The sequence below is a fragment of the Podarcis bocagei genome, assembly GCF_964188305.1.
Source record: "Podarcis bocagei genome assembly, chromosome: 1".
Classification (NCBI taxonomy): Eukaryota; Metazoa; Chordata; class Lepidosauria; order Squamata; family Lacertidae; genus Podarcis; species Podarcis bocagei.
In genome coordinates, this window is record NC_138125.1 from 95,653,650 (window position 1) to 95,669,438 (window position 15,789).

Here is a 15,789-nt window from a genome sequence, read left to right on the forward strand (position 1 = left end):
TGAGAAGATTCCAGAAGGTGGTGGTAGTAGCTTGCTGCTGTATTTTCCCATAGGGCGCTATACAGTTCTATGCTGACTCCTATCCTTTTCAACATTTATGTGAAGCCACCAAGAGAGGTATCTGGAAGGCATGCATTCAGTGCAATCAATGTGTGGTTGTCACACACTTGCTTCCCTCCTTTCTGTCACATACAACTGAGGTGACTTACTGCATATCACTGATGAGTTGGATGGGGGCCAATAAATTGAAGCCGATTAAAGATAAAATGGGTAATGATGGTAGGAAAATCTCTTGTTCAGGATAGTGGATAGTGCCATTATATAGTTTAACCACTAGACGGCAATCTAATTAGTTGTATCTGCATGGAGTCAGGAGGAGCTGAGATGTTAAATACCGTATTTTTCGCCCCATAAGACGCACTTTTCCCCCTCCAAAAATGAAGGGGAAATCGGGGTGCGTCTTATGGGGCGAATGCCTGCAAGCCTCGCGCGCCCGGCAGGAGGTCCCACCGGGTGCGCGAGGCTTGGGGCGGCAGCCTGTCGCCCAAAGCACGGGGAGCCCTCGGGAGGGCTCCCCCTGCTTAGGGCGAGTGTCTGCAAGCCTCGCGCACCCGGCAGGAGGTCCCACCGGGTGCGCGAGGCTTGGGGCGGCAGCCTGTCGCCCGAAGCACGGGGAGCCCTCGGGAGGGCTCCCCCTGCTTCGGGCGAGTGTCTGCAAGCCTCGCGCACCCGGCAGGAGGTCCCACCGGGTGCGCGAGGCTTGGGGCGGCAGCCTGTCGCCTGAAGCACGGGGAGCCCTCGGGAGGGCTCCCCCTGCTTCGGGTGAGTGTCTGCAAGCCTCGCGCACCCGGCAGGAGGTCCCACCGGGTGCGCGAGGCTTGGGGTGGCAGCGGACTGCTTGCGCGCACCTAGAAGCTTGGGGCGCGCTGAGCTCAGCACGCCCCAAGCTCCTGGTGTAGCGCAGCGATCCGCTAGCCCTGGGAGAGCCCCGCGGCTCTCCCAGGGCTAGCGGACTGCTTGCCGGCACGCAGAAGCTTGGGGCGCGCTGAGCTCAGCACGCCCCAAGCTCCTGGTGTAGCGCAGCGCACCTGGGGGGGAAATAAAATTTTTTTCCTTTATTTCCCCCCCAAAAATCTAGGTGCGTCTTATGGGCCGGTGCGTCTTATGGGGCGAAAAATACGGTACCTTGCTTGGCTTTGTGACCTCTTCCATGAGAGGTGAATAGCTATTCTGTTTCTTCTCTTTAGTTGGAGGGACTTTGCCACTGCTGTACTTGCCTTGGTGACTTTTGTATTAGATTATTGCAATGCACTCTGTATGATATGGCTCTGAAGACTGCCAGGAAACTACTGCTAGCCCAGAAAGACTAGTGTGGGCAGGAGGGAACATATTACAACTGCTTTTAAACATCAGCACTCCGAAAAAGGTCGCTTACAAGTGCAATTCAGCATGATAGTGAGAGAGAACCATGGCTAGTCATAGAATACAAATCTGGACTAGATGAATCGGTGTTCCGACACAGTAGAAGAAGGCCTCATCTCATATACTTCTATTAACAACTAAATAAGTTTTAAACTGTTTTGGAAGCATAGCTGAGAAGAGATCTAGAAATGTAATACAAACATATACACCTACATAATGCATAACATAAATAGTGTGCCTGAAGAAAATATTAGGGCCAACACAATGAATCATAAGAGTAATTAATATAATGCAAAATATTTTATACATTCTATATAAACATTATTATTTATTGCCCATATAAAATGAAAGCATCATCCATGCAACTAATAAAATCATCCACAACTGGGTTATGAGACTATTTCTGGCTATGATAGATGGGATATATTCCCTCATAAACCTGAATCAACGTTCCCAAACTTCTACCTACCGTTATTGAAAGGCTCAACCAAAACAGAATAAAATATAAAAATATGTAATATATGGGGAAACTGCAGCAGGGCTTGAAGAACATCTAATACCAGTTTCCTCAAATGTTGCTGCTAGCACTTAGAATGTGTGTGCGCATGCGTGTGTATGTGCATGTCACACACACATACTGTTCTGTGAAGGCTTAGTAACTAAGATTGTGGAAAAAAAAGCTATCAATACATCCTAGAGCAAAGAATTGAAAGCCTAGATGTAACTTAAATGACTCATCTAATCAATTTAACAATATGAGGGGAAAGAAATATAAGTTGTAGCTGGCTCTAAATTTGAGAAATAATGGATCCTCTTAATTAATCAGGTGTCTTCTTCCATTATTATTATTATTATTATTATTATTATTATTATTATTATTATTATTATTATTATTACTACTACTAAGGTTTGCAGTGGTTTGGCCCATTAATCAGCCCACCAGGATTTGCCTCTAAAAGAAAGAAAGCAAAAAGCAGACTGAGAGGAGGACAATGTGAAAGTAAGCTGAAAGAGGGAGGGAGAAGCTTTGACTCACCTGTGCTTCCTCAGCAGCCAGGGAAGAGAGCAGCAAGCCCCAAAGGCGAGAGAGCAGAAGAAGCTGCAGCAGAAGCCCTGCCGAGCCCAGACTGCCACAACTGGTGGAGGTCTCCCATACCAGAAGCCAAGACAAACAACTGGGGGAAGCAACTTCCAGAGAGGTATTCCAAACAGGGAAGACTACAAAACCTGAACATCTTTCCAGTTGGCACCCTCGGGTGAGGCCTGAGAATCCAAAACAAGGTCAGCCACCATTTGGACTTCAAAGTGCCCCAGGGATGGAGAGAGTTCCCCTGTGAGGGTTTAGTTCTCCCCCTGCCCTTTGCAGCTAGGAGCTGATGACAAACCTGACAATAAGAACACAGTGAAAACTCAAGACCGTGTTGAATAGTTGGACATAAACTCTTTCACGCCTGTGTCCAGATAAACTTTTATTTGGATAATTATGTTTACAGTATAATGGAGAGAAACTTGGTGTGACCCGAAGTTGTGAAAGACAAAATGTGGTCCAATGAATAGTGTTAGACTTGGATGTGAATATGTGAGTTTTAGTCAAGTTAGTGTCCATTGAGTGCCTTTGAGTTACTGTAGCTGTTCTAGGCCTCAGGGATTTAATCAGGATTTAATTTATAGTTTATACTTTTATTACCAGAAAAGGAAAGCTTCTAGTGCTTGCCTAATGTATTGTCTCCACCATCTCCACAAACAGATTTGTAGTCTTTTTCTTGGCATAAAGGGGCTAGCATAGAAGGAACTTAGTACTTTAGGGCCTGAAGCCGTTTCTTGAAACTTGTGTGTTTACTTGTCTGTGAGTGGAAATTATAATTGCCTTTGTTGGCTTCTGTTCCACTGAAAAATTCCCATGTATATTAAATACTCGCAGTTGGATAGCTCAGGCCAAAGAGTGTTTTGTACCCCAATCCTAAGCCTCGTCTATGAAAGTAACTTCCATTGAATGTTGGCCTTAGACCAGGGGTTAGCAAACTTTTTCAGCAGGGGGCCGGTTCACTGTCCCTCAGACCATGTGGTGGGCTGGACTGTATTTTTTTTGGGGGGGGGGGGAGATGAACAAATTCCTATGCCCCACAAATAACCCAGAGATGCATTTTAAATAAAAGGACACATTCTACTCATGTAAAAACACGCGGATTCCCAGATCGTCCGCAGGCCGGATTTAGAAGGCGATTGGGCCGGATCCGGCCCCTGGGCCTTAGTTTGCCTACCCCTCCCTTAGACTTTCTGCCAAGATAGGTTTCATCAACTTGGTGCTTTTTAGATGGCTTGGGCTGCAACTCCCTTCATTCATGAGTACTGGCAATGCTGGTTGGAGCAGATAGGAGTTGTAGTGCAAAACTCTGGGAGGCACCAGGTTGGGAGAGGTTTTTCTAAAAAGTTAGTAGCTGGCCCACCCTTTGGGGGGCATAAACTTCAGTTTTAAAATAACATTGGGGGTAGGGAAATGCTGGTCACTCTCTAATCTGGTGTCTGAAGCCACTTTGCCATGCCTCATATAATAGGGAATCCTTGGATTCCACTGAATGAAGTCGATATACTTCATAGTTAGAGCTTGTTCTTTCTTCATGTTTTTAATCCTTGCGAACGTTGGAATGATTTGTGGGCATTGACATGAAAAATCCACATCAATGAAGCAGGAAGATTATTTGGGTAGGGTATAGGGATGCTTAGTAAATTCCCCCCATTTGAATTTCTCTGTATATTTTGGGGTGCTGAATAATCTGATCTGTTTGCAGAGTGGCACTGACACATTAGCGATTTGCAGTTCTTCTCTCTCTTTTGTTTTATTTCTGTACCTTGTCTAAGTATGCTGTGCATCTGCAATTTGCTTTAGTCTTCAGCCACATCTCTCCCCATCGTTATTGATTATCAAAGTACACAAGCACATATGTGCATTAATTAAAAACTGAACCAAAAGGGAGTCTTGGTATGACTGCATGGGGACTGTAAAGTGCAGCAAACTGGGCATGTACCAATTCCAAAATTGATTTTAGAAATTCTCCAAGTTAAAATAGGAAGGCAGGTGGAGTGGAACATGAGCCAGATCCAACCCACAAAACAATAACAGAAGGGGACATCTGCTCATCCATAGTGGGATACTAGATTTCTGTCAGCTCCTGCTCACAGATATTGTCTGCAAAATTCACATGCCTTTTTATTCCAATGGTAACACTTTCCATATGGGGAATTGCTTCAGTGAACTCTCACCAAGAATACAACTTGTGCTGCAACCAGCCCAATATGAGTTTTTGCAGTAAAAGCAAGAGAAAAAGCTTTTTATTGGACAGTACTATTTCAGGTGAGAAAAAGTGTGTGTGTGTGTGTGTGTGTGTGTGTTATGTAAAAATATTCTTCCATTAAAAGTTTTCTGTGTCTGAGGGAAAGGGGAGGGGGAAGCGCAAAAGATGAGATCAAATATTCTTGTTCAGATCCTCCTTGGCATTCCTGCCTTTAGTGTAGATGAGTTTGCTGCATCCCCTCACTCCTCACTCGGGCTGGGCAATATATTGATATATTGTCCAAAATCGGTTTGAAGTCCATATTGTGATATTGGTTTCATAATTTTTGACCTGGCAATATATTGTGAATCTCTCTCTCTCTCTCTCTCTCTCTCTCTCTCTCTCTCTCTCTCTCTCTCTCTGAGAGAGAGATGCAAAAAACCATGGGGAAAACCATGAAGCCAGCCCAGGCGTCTCTTGTTTCCTGCAGCCCCTGTTAACTCTGCCTGCCCAGCTCTCCCCTGCTTCATGCAGGGGACAGCGAATCACAAAAGCAGGCGCTGGCAAAAATCACAGTGCGGGAAAAACCATGAAGCAAGCACAATACCAAATCAAACACATCTTTAAGAAAAATACACTAAGGATGAACCCTACAAGAGAAGTATTAAATATTATTGGATTCTGGGTAATACAGGAAACTGGTTCTGTTCATGGAGCAATTGGGATTATATTTGCCCTTCTGTGATTTTAACACAGATATTGATGATTAACTTCTACCAGACACAGTATTTCTTATGTAAATATTCAAATGCAATCATGGCTGATTAGACAACTCAAATGTTCCTCCCTTAGCTTAGCCTTTGTTTTCATTCAAACATTACATAAGGTATCCTTGATAACACCAGTGTCATGCAGCCTTGCTTTCCTTTTATGCCATCTTTAAATTATGCTCGATAGTTAGAGGCCATCTTTAGTTAGAGCAGTTTTTAGAGGTTAATCCAAGCTAAGATAATTTAAATATTGGCAGAGAGCTGTAGACCAGGCGTCCATAAAACCCCTGTACAAAGTGAAGAGATTGATTTTCTTTTTGCTAATAAAAACAAACAGTTGCGTCTCCCATATGGTATCCTCTTGTAAAATATTTACATCTGAAAGGCACCCAGATCCTTACTGAGGACTGCAACTTAAACCATGTTGGTAAGAAGGAAGAGGGCAATAAGAAAGGCTCTTAGCCCAGCTTCTGGATCCCCCTCCCTTTTCATGTTGCATATAAAGCAGGGGCTATGGGCCACCTTCTGCTCCCACAATAAAGGCAAGTAATCTTTCCTAGTTTATGAAGTCTTGAAAATAATAGCATCTGATTAATATTTTAAAAAATAATAAAAATAAAGCAGTTGTCAGCAAGCACTGTTACGTGAAGCTTGAGATTTTAATTCTACAGAGCTTGTCTGCTTTCATGACAAGTGTTGTTTTGCCCCTATGAGTATGGCAGGGGAAGTATTTGACCCCCCACCCTGTTTTCAGTGGTGTCATGGAAATTTTTGAAGTGCAGGTGCTGTCCCAACAGCCCCCACAACCCTGCTACCAAGGGTGGGCAAAAATGCAGGGAGCTGTGTTAATTGTGCTTGCTTATATCTATATGATCAGAAGGTCGGCAGTTCGAATCCCCACAATGAGGTGAGCTCCCGTTGCTTGGTCCCAGCTCCTGCCAACCTAGCAGTTTGAAAGCACGCCAAAAGTGCAAGTAGATAAATAGGTACCACTCCAGCAGGAAGGTAAACGGCATTTCTGTGAGCTGCTCTGGTTTTGCCAGAAGCAACTTAGTCCTGCTGGCCACATGACCCGGAAAAACTGCAGACAAATGTTGGCTCCCTCAGCCGGTAAAGCGAGATGAGCGCCGCAACCCCAGAGTCGTTTGCGACTGGACTTAACTGTCAGGGGTCCTTTACCTTTTTTATATCTATATGACACACACACACACAGAGAGAGAGAGAGAGAGAGGGAGAGAGAGAGGGAGAGTGTAGAAGTAGTAGTATATAGCATAATGTCCAATTTATCAGGACCTGCTGATTGCCCTTGTATAGTGAGCTTGCCTTCTTCTCTGACTGCCTCCATACTAATCTGCCACAAACAATTGTAAAACTTGAAAGCCTTATTATCAGCTCATTTGGTTGCCAAGGTCCGCCACTGGCACTCTAGCAGATGATGTCATTGCTCCTATTTTGAAAAAAGTCCCACCGCTGTCTGTTTTGCCTCAAATTGTCCTACATCTTCTGGTCACATTCATGCAGGCTAAAATAATGTATCATGCCAAACCTTAGTTTATTAAGCTTGGCAGTATATCCAGGTTGACAAACAGTAGCTTGTAACTGGCAGGCACACCAGAATAAAAAGCATGTTTGGTGTGATGTCTCAGTTGACACACCTTGGTTACAACTGTTACTTCCTCTCTAAAGGCTGCCACAGCATAGAGACAGGAATGGATGGAAAACGTAAAATCCACAATGAGCTATCACTGCTAGTTCCTTAAACAGGGCTGGCTCAGCACTCTAATCTATCCATAGCCCAGCTCTGGCTGGTTGGTTCCCTATATATAGTAGATCCCAGTACGGGCAGTAAAAACATTACTTTTATATGGGAAATTATTAACAAGACTAATTTACATCTGTTTCATCTGAATTCTGTTTCAAACCACCTGCAGTTCCCTCCCTATGTCTTCTTGGACCCAGTACTTCAGGAAGAAAACAATGCCCTTCTACCATAAGCTGGCCCCCTTTTCAAGGAGAGTCAGAATGACACCCTTGGATACAGCTTAAGCAGCAGTAGTGTAACCCATAGGCAGATACATGCTTGGGAACAAAGACAGTCATGCCCTCAATAACACCATTCTGTTATTATTGGCATCACATAATTTGACACAGGTCGCTGGTCCTGGTCTAGGTCCAGCTAATATGGCATTAGCTGGCCTTGATGCTGAACGAGGTCCCATCAAATACATGAGGTATATACAGAGGTGCCGAGTCACTCTGCTTTGCAGTATGTATACATTGCCGAAAATGGGAACCAAAATAATTCTCTTATGAAATGATCTGGGTGGAATCTGGCACTGCTGCACGCACAGAATGGCTGCTGCTGGAGTGGAAGTGAGTGCTAATAGGAGAGAGAATGAGATCTCTGCCTATTTCCACCTCCCCCCTAAAATCAGCTCCAGAGAGTTGGGGGACCCTCCAGAACAAAGTGGAAGGTGGTGTGTGTGTGTGTGTGTGTGTGTGTGTGTGTGTGTGTGTGTAGGCTGTAGCTAGCAGTCTCTTTTGCTAGATCAAACTACCTTCTGTGAGAACAAGGACCTCAACTGCATCCCACCATTTTCTTCTTCTTTTACTTCGCCAGATTTTTTTAAAAAACATTATTTGGTGGTTGGATGCTTTCCCACACACGATAAAAAGGCTATTTCCTCTTTCAGTTATTTATCATCAAGATCTTGAAGCACATGTTGCTGTTTAAGTGGGAACAATTATGTACTCTTGGTGGGAGGCTGTAATGTTCTTTTGCAAGGTGGAGCCAAAAGATGGTCCAGGAAAGCTGTATCTTTTTATTACATGGAATGCTTGGATTTGGTTGTACAGTTTATATAGCAAATAATAAATTGTCAGGAGCTGGGAAGTGAGAAACACCCACCCATCCCTCCCCAAGATGTGTGTGGGGGGGGAGAGAAATGCCTTTATTGGCTAGAAAGAGTGTCGGGATTAATAGTTAAAACACCACATGAACCTCACAGTGGTCTGATTTTCTGAGTAAGGGCTTTCCTCTTGACATGCACATATGGAAAACATGGTGTATAAATAACAGGATCTCTAGTTTTTCTTAGGAAACCATTCCTTTAAAAAAAACAACAACATTAGTATGGCAGGCTAGTACAATGCTTTCAGATTGTACTGTTCTCTTCATATTTTAGGCCATCGCCTTCTAGGATTTGAACTGATCTGATCTTATTAGAAAAAGTAAATCTACAATTCTAAGCATACTTACTTATCTGGGAGCCAGCTCTGCTGGAATCAGTTGGGTTACTTCTGAGTATGTACAGGTGTGTAAGAACACACAGTTATTGATTTCGTTTTATTCTATCAGTCAATACAACTTATTGTATTGCTTATCTAACCCATGAGTGGGCAACTTCTTTCTTCTATTAAGGGATGCACTCCTTTAGGGACAAACTGCCAGGTCAGCATACTGGCAGTGGGGGTGGTTTTCTGAGCTAAAAGTGGACACCTTCTATATCTTTCTACCAGCTCCTCCCCCCCTGTTTCCCCTGCCACCCGGTCATTGCAACCCACGTGAAATTAGGCCATGGGGTGTTGGCTGCCCACCCTGGTTAACCCTTTTAAAAAGCTGTCTAAGGAAGTAGCTGTTGCCACATCTTGTTAGGATCATGAGAATAAAATTCTGATACTAGGCAGGCAGAGGCGTGAAGTCCTTAAAACATGTCTGCAATCCATTGGATGCCCTCTTCTGTTTGCAGAGGAGAAACCTGATCCGTATCAAAACAGAATGTCGTGATCGTTGTGGCATAGATTGTCTCTTCATGTTTTCTTTTAGCAGCTACACAGGAGGTATCCAGAACACTGTGTTATTGCCGAAAGCACTGCTTCTGCAAGTTGCAAATTAAATCAAAATGGTTAACTCTCTTTTATTGCAGTGTCTTTGGCCCCCTTTAACCCTTGTGCGGCTTTTGGAACAGCTGTTGGCAAATTTGAGTCCTCCAGGCAGAAGAGCGCACAAAAGATCGGCTACATCAGGGTTGTGACCCTGTGTTAATAGAGACACTTTTATTATGCGGTTATCAAATGACTTCCTTTTGCTTTATCCTTAATGCTGGCTGGTATAATAGTCTTGTCAAAAGTTATTTTCTGGCACGAAAAAGGATTGTGACTTTCTGAAATCAGCTTTTGTGGAGCCTGCCTGCCTTTCATATTTCCCGTCTGCATGCTTGGTACGAAATGTTTGTTTATTTGTTGCACTGATAGGCATCTGTTTCCAAATATCCACATTCTGTGAAAATTCAGTTCAAAGTGGGCCACATTCATAGAGCACAGCTACTTTCTCTTTTCTAAACCAACCCTCAAAATATAGTTTCAATATTGAATCATTCTGTTCTCTGTACAGTTTTTACTGATCTCATTATCCAAGAGGTCAATTTGCATAAGCCCTTTGTAATCAGCTGGTCTTGGCCAGGGCTGCTTCGAAAAGGGAGTTGGGAGTTAATGGGCAACCTCAACTCCCCAACATGCCCTCTTGCCAATTTCTGTTCTCATGATCGCTTCTCATCTCCACCCTAGATCTTGGGAATGAATTGGACCTGGTTGTTGAGTGAAAGCAACTTCAGGAACTAGCTGGATGGAAACGTAATTCTTGCTGAGATAGTATACCTGTGTCTGGAAACTTCCACTTCAGATAGCAAGTGGACACTTTAGTCAGTGATTCTCCATAAAAATATTAGGTAAAGGTAAAGGGACCCCTGACCATTAGGTCCAGTCGTGGCCGACTCTGGGGTTGCGGCGCTCATCTCGCTTTATTGGCCGAGGGAGCTGGCTTACAGCTTCTGGGTCATGTGGCCAGCATGACTAAGCCACTTCTGGCGAACCAGAGCAGCGCACAGAAACGCTGTTTACCTTCCCGCCAGAGTGGTACCTTTTTATCTAGTTGCACTTTGACGTGCTTTCAAACTGGTAGGTTGGCAGGAGCAGGGACCGAGCAACGGGAGCTCACCCCGTTGCAGGGATTCGAACCGCCGACCTTCTGATCAGCAAGCCCTAGTCTCTGTGGTTTAACCCACAGCACCACCCGTGTGCCTTATAAAAATATTACCTGCACATAAAAAGGCTAGCATAGCAGAGGGAGGGCTGGGTTAGATCCCTTTCCTCAGAAAGGTTTTAGGTTTTTTAAAAATCTTTTGTTAGTTTTTTTATTTTTGTTCGGGAAAAAGTATTCCCCCCCCCCAAAAAAAATTCTCTCATCTGAGGTAGCACAAGCTCACCTATTCATTGAGAAGAAAGTTTAAGGGAACCTTAAAGGGGCAGCTTTCTGGCCTGGACTATAGCATTCCATGGTGTTTCACACTGGCTGGCCTGGCAAGCTGCCTCTGCAGAGGGAGTGGATGTGGGGGTGAGGATGCCACTTGTTGATGGATCCAGACTTGATGACTGCAGTCTCTGGGGGTCTAGACTTGAGAGCTCAAGCTCAGTGGATTCCTGGGTGTTGGGTTTAGACTCAGTTGTGAGTCTTGAGCCTAGTTCCTTCTAAGCATAAGCACCACTGCCCCCTCCTCTCTGTCCATACCTGAGTTGCTACTGGAACTCAGGGTTGTGATATTTGTCATTTTATCACGAGGAGGCACTTTTTAACCAGATCACTTTACAGCACAAACTTTGGATAAGCAGAACAGGCACCATACGGTAATTATTACACTTTATTAAAAATAGATGTATGAAGCGGTCCTAATTGACCCAGAGTTTGGAAAACAGAAGCCTGAAAAAAATAGGGTTTCAGTTAGCAAGCAGCTATGTGTATTATTCACATCTTTTGATAGCCAGTTCATAAAGCAGAACTGGGATTACAGTACTTTCTGAGTCTATGACTGAGAATTGAAAACAACTAATCATTTGAGGATTTCTTCCTATAGGGAATATATTTATACGTAAGCGATGAACAGAAATGTGAGGTGGTAACGCTGAATACTCTGTGGCATGTGGAACGTGGAACAGCAGCTTTCCTGCCAAATAGACTAGACCAACAGTGGTGAACATGACCATTCCTACATATTTGGGATGTCAGCCACATGCTAAAATTCCAAACAGTCAAGTCTGTCTTTTTTTATTACTTAGGGAGTCTGTTTTAAATTTAGTTAGAAAATGAAATGATTAAATGTGGCTCACTACCAAGTATGGAGAACTTTTCTGCAATGGATGTATTTGAGCTTACATGTAACAATGACTACCTTTTCATAAAATGATTTAAATTAAAATGGAACTTTGCAGCCGCAATGGCTGCAGTCCAAAGCACATTTCTTAGTGGACAGTTAGCCAACATGGTGCCATCCAGATGTTGTGGACTACAGCTGCTACCATCCCTAGCTATTGGGCATCCTGGCTGGGGCTGATGGGAGATGCAGTCCACAACATCTGGAGAGCTACCCCTGACTTTGTATAAACATGTTTTGTATAAACATGCTTTTAATTACCCAGTTTCCTAACCACACACCCCATGTTATTAGGATGAAGCAAAATTGATGTGTTTAAGGACAAGTTGTCTGAAGCATAGCCATGTGCAAGGCAGGTAGGCAGAATGTTGGTCACTGACAGATAGGTAGTCTGGGGGAGGCAAAGAAAGGGAGGCCCTGGACAGGGAGCCAGGTATAATAACAACAATAATTTATTATTTATACCCTGCCCATCTGGCTGGGTTTCCCCAGCCACTCTGGACGGCTCCCAACAGAAATAATAATAATAATAATAATAATAATAATAATAATAATAATAATAATGTGATAAAAGATCAGACATTAAAAGCTTCCCTAAACAGGGCTGCCTTCAGATGTCTTCTAAAAGTTAGGTAGTTTTTTATTTCCTTGACATCTGATGGGAGGGCATTCCACAGGGCGGGCGCCACTACTGAGAAAACCCTCTGCCTGGTTCCCTGTAACCTCACTTCTCGCAGTGAGGGAACCACCAGAAGGCCCTCGGAGCTGGACCTCAGTGTCCTGGCTGAACGATGGGGATGGAGACGCTCTTTCTAAGGTAAGCTTAGCTGATACACTGATGAGCTGGGAAATTGGGTATTCTGGTTTGGACCATCAGAGAGTGGCTTAGTCTTGAAGCTAAAGCCAGGCAAGAGTTCAAGCCTTAAAATATCACCTGATGCTTACAGAACGAGCAAACTGCAATACCTCCTTCGATTCTCAAACACTGATGAGCTTCATCTTGTGGCAAGCTATTGTGGTGGTGCAGAGAGGTTCTTGGGGAGGGGCTGTCACTCAGGGATAGGACACAGGTTTTTAATACAAAAGATCCTGGGTTCCATTCCTGGCTTCTCCAGGTAGAGCTAGGAAAGATTCCTGTCTGAAATCCTGGAAAGCTGCTGCCAATCATTGTTGAGAACCCTAAGCCAGATGGGCTAATAACCTGACATAAAATAAGGTAGTATAAGGTAGTTCAGTTCGTCTTCTGTTCCTGGCACTTTACATCACTAGGGCATCAGCAATGCTGGTGATGTTTGCATGTATGGAGAAAATGGTCGTTCGTCTTTCAAAGATTCTTTCCATGCTTTCATGCTCAGTCAATAGCTTGGAAAATTGTGTGCAGACATGCAATAGAGGCATTTGTGGGGGGTAGGAACTGTATTTCAGATGCCTGCCCAGCACTGCACTAGGCAGATGTTTTAAAATATGCAGTGTTAATCCAAGTGTTAGATGACCAGTCAAGACAGAAGATATTTTTGTAACTATATTTGCAAGAGAAACTTAGTTATTAAAACATCAGTTGCCTGGTTAGGAATCAGTGCTTCCTATTCATTTGTGTGCTAACACATGTGGAGAATTATGCCACACAAATTAGATTTCTTTTTTTGATAGATTTACAAGCTTGGTGGATCAGGGGGGTGCTGTGGACATAGTGTATCTTGATTTCAGTAAGGCTTTTGACAAAGGCCCCCATGATATTCTTGCAGATAAGCTGGTTAAATGTGGGCTAGATGAGGTAACTAGGTGGATTTGTAACTAGTAGACTGACCAAACCCAATGAGTTCTCACTAATGGTTCCTCGTCATCTTGGGAAAAGTGACAAGTGGGGTGCCACAGAGTTCTGTCCTGGGCCTGTTGTTGTTCAAATTTTTTATAAAAGACTTGGTTGAGGGCCACCAAATTTGCAGATATCACCAAACTGGGAAGGGTAGTTAATGTCGCAGAAGGCAGAATCGGAATTCAATATGGCCGTAACAGATTGGCGAACTTGGTCAAAACTAAGAAAACCAATTTCGATAGGGACAAATGTAAGATTTTACACTTAGACAGGAATAGCCAGCTGCAACATTATAAGATGGGGGGCACATGTCTTGCCAGTAGTACATTTGAAAAGGATATAGGGAACTTAGTAGACCACAAGCTTAACATGAGTCAACAGTATGATACAACAGCAAAAAAGAAGAAAAACAGATAATGCTCTGTTAGACTACATCAACAGAAGTATAGTGTCCTGATCAAGGGAAGTAATAGTACTGCTCTGTTCTGCCATGGTCAGATCACAACTGGAATACTGTGTCTAGTTTTGGGTGCCCAAATTTAAGAAGGATATCAACAATTTGGAATGTGCAGAGGAGGGCCTAAGATGATCAAGGTTCTGGAAACCAAGCCTTATGAAGAACAGTTGAAGAAGCTGGGTATGTTTAGCCTGGAAAAGAGGAGACTGAGAGGAGATATGATAGCCACCTTTAAAAATCTAAAGGGCTGTCATATGGAGGATGGAGCAAGCTTGTTTTCTCCTGCTCCAGAGCAGGACTCAAACCAAGTTAAGAGAAAGAAGATTCCGACTAAACACCAGGAAGAACTTTCTGATGGTAAGAACTATTCAGTAGTGGAAAGGACTCCTTTGGGAAGTTGTGGGCTCTCCTTCCTTGGAGGTTTTTAAGCAGAGGTTGGATGACCATCTGTCATGGATGCTTTACCTGAGGTTCCTGCATTGCAGGGGGTTGGACTAGATGACCCATGGGATCTCTTCCAATTATACAATTCTGTTTCTGTGATTAACTCATCTGGAATGTTAAGCATGCTTTGGAGGGAGTTTGTGGACAAGACTGTTAATAAACAACAACTACTGTTAATGACTATCTTGACAAAACAAGACAAGTTGACAAAACAATGACAAGTTGATTGTGCCATAAGATTTGATGGACTAGAGTCCCCTTATTAGATGCACAAAGTGTTGTTGGGAGGTATAGATGGGAGAAAGTAAACAGTGGATTTAAATGGCAATGGAATGTAGAGAATTCAGTTTCCCGTAGTGGAACAGGAAAACCATTATTTGTCTTGATGCCCAAACAAATAAAATCGAACCTTGGTATTAGTTCTAATTGAGCTATTTCACTGGAATTTTCCTTCTGAAATATCATTTTGAGAAGATGGCAGCTTTTAAGTCAGTGACAGTGTGTCCAGGGAATGTCCCCTAGAGTTTCTGAAATAAATGAATGGGATATTTCTATGAGTAAGTGTAGGTTAGCTACAAGTACTACAAAGGCTGCCATAAATGTGCGTAATGGGCACATAAATGTGAAATGGCCCAGAGTTAACACTTACTGTGTTTTAGAGTCTAGTTTCTTTTGTAAAGTCTATTTTCTGTCCCTGGTCAGAATAATGCTCTTGAAATTATGGTTTCAGAAAAAGGCATATGTAAGGCCTCCATTGATGCTTTTTTGGCCTGAATAGGTTGGCAGTGTTGCAACAAGTTTAACAGGGCCTGTATCCAGACTTAAGACTCTGTTACAGCTCTGTACTTACTGATCACTTTCTGTTCTTCTCAATTACTGTAAACTGTGGTTTTCTGTGATAATGATCTTGGCCCTTCTTACTTAATAAGTAGGTCAAATTCAGAAACTGAGCTAGAAAATAGCTGTAAATTAAGCCCATATGTATAAACTGCTGTGTTTTCAGGTGTGGACATAAGTCTGCACAATGCTGAATGTGCAAAATATCCTTGATTCTGCAACAACTGGGTCAGTGGGATAGGATTATAGTCTGACTGTAACCCACAAACCTCTAACTCTGGTATAATCCTATGTTTGCCACCTGGCCTTTTCTAAATTGGCACAGCTGGTATTTTTGTTTCCCAGATGGTATCATCTCCCATCCCTCAATTCTATATTTGTGGAAGCCAAGAGCTGGTTTTAAATACAAGTCCTTGTATAGACGAATGCCTGTATATTCAAATGAGCAATGGCTACTTAATCCCAGCTAACCCTCCCACCTTCTGGACAGCAACCCTAAATAATCCTGATCTGTATTCATAGAATTCAACATGACATCCCCAGAGTAAGAAATACTTGAAATGTA

General features: G+C 43.2%; 1 protein-coding gene across 14 annotated transcripts in view; it reads left to right on the plus strand.

The window, feature by feature from the left end:
- Nucleotides 1–15,789, plus strand: part of KALRN (kalirin RhoGEF kinase) — a 501,553-nt gene that overhangs the window by 81,724 nt on the left and 404,040 nt on the right. For 8 of the 14 annotated variants that reach the window (XM_081188021.1, XM_081188031.1, XM_081188017.1 and 5 more), the window contains exon 2: nt 2,473–2,703. The exons of 4 other annotated variants lie outside the window; for them this stretch is intronic. In XM_081188021.1, coding sequence (XP_081044147.1) covers nt 2,473–2,703 — 231 coding nt within the window. The remainder of the gene's footprint in view (nt 1–2,472; nt 2,704–15,789) is intronic. 2 more of the 14 variants (XM_081188028.1, XM_081188030.1) reach the window with 1 other exon arrangement.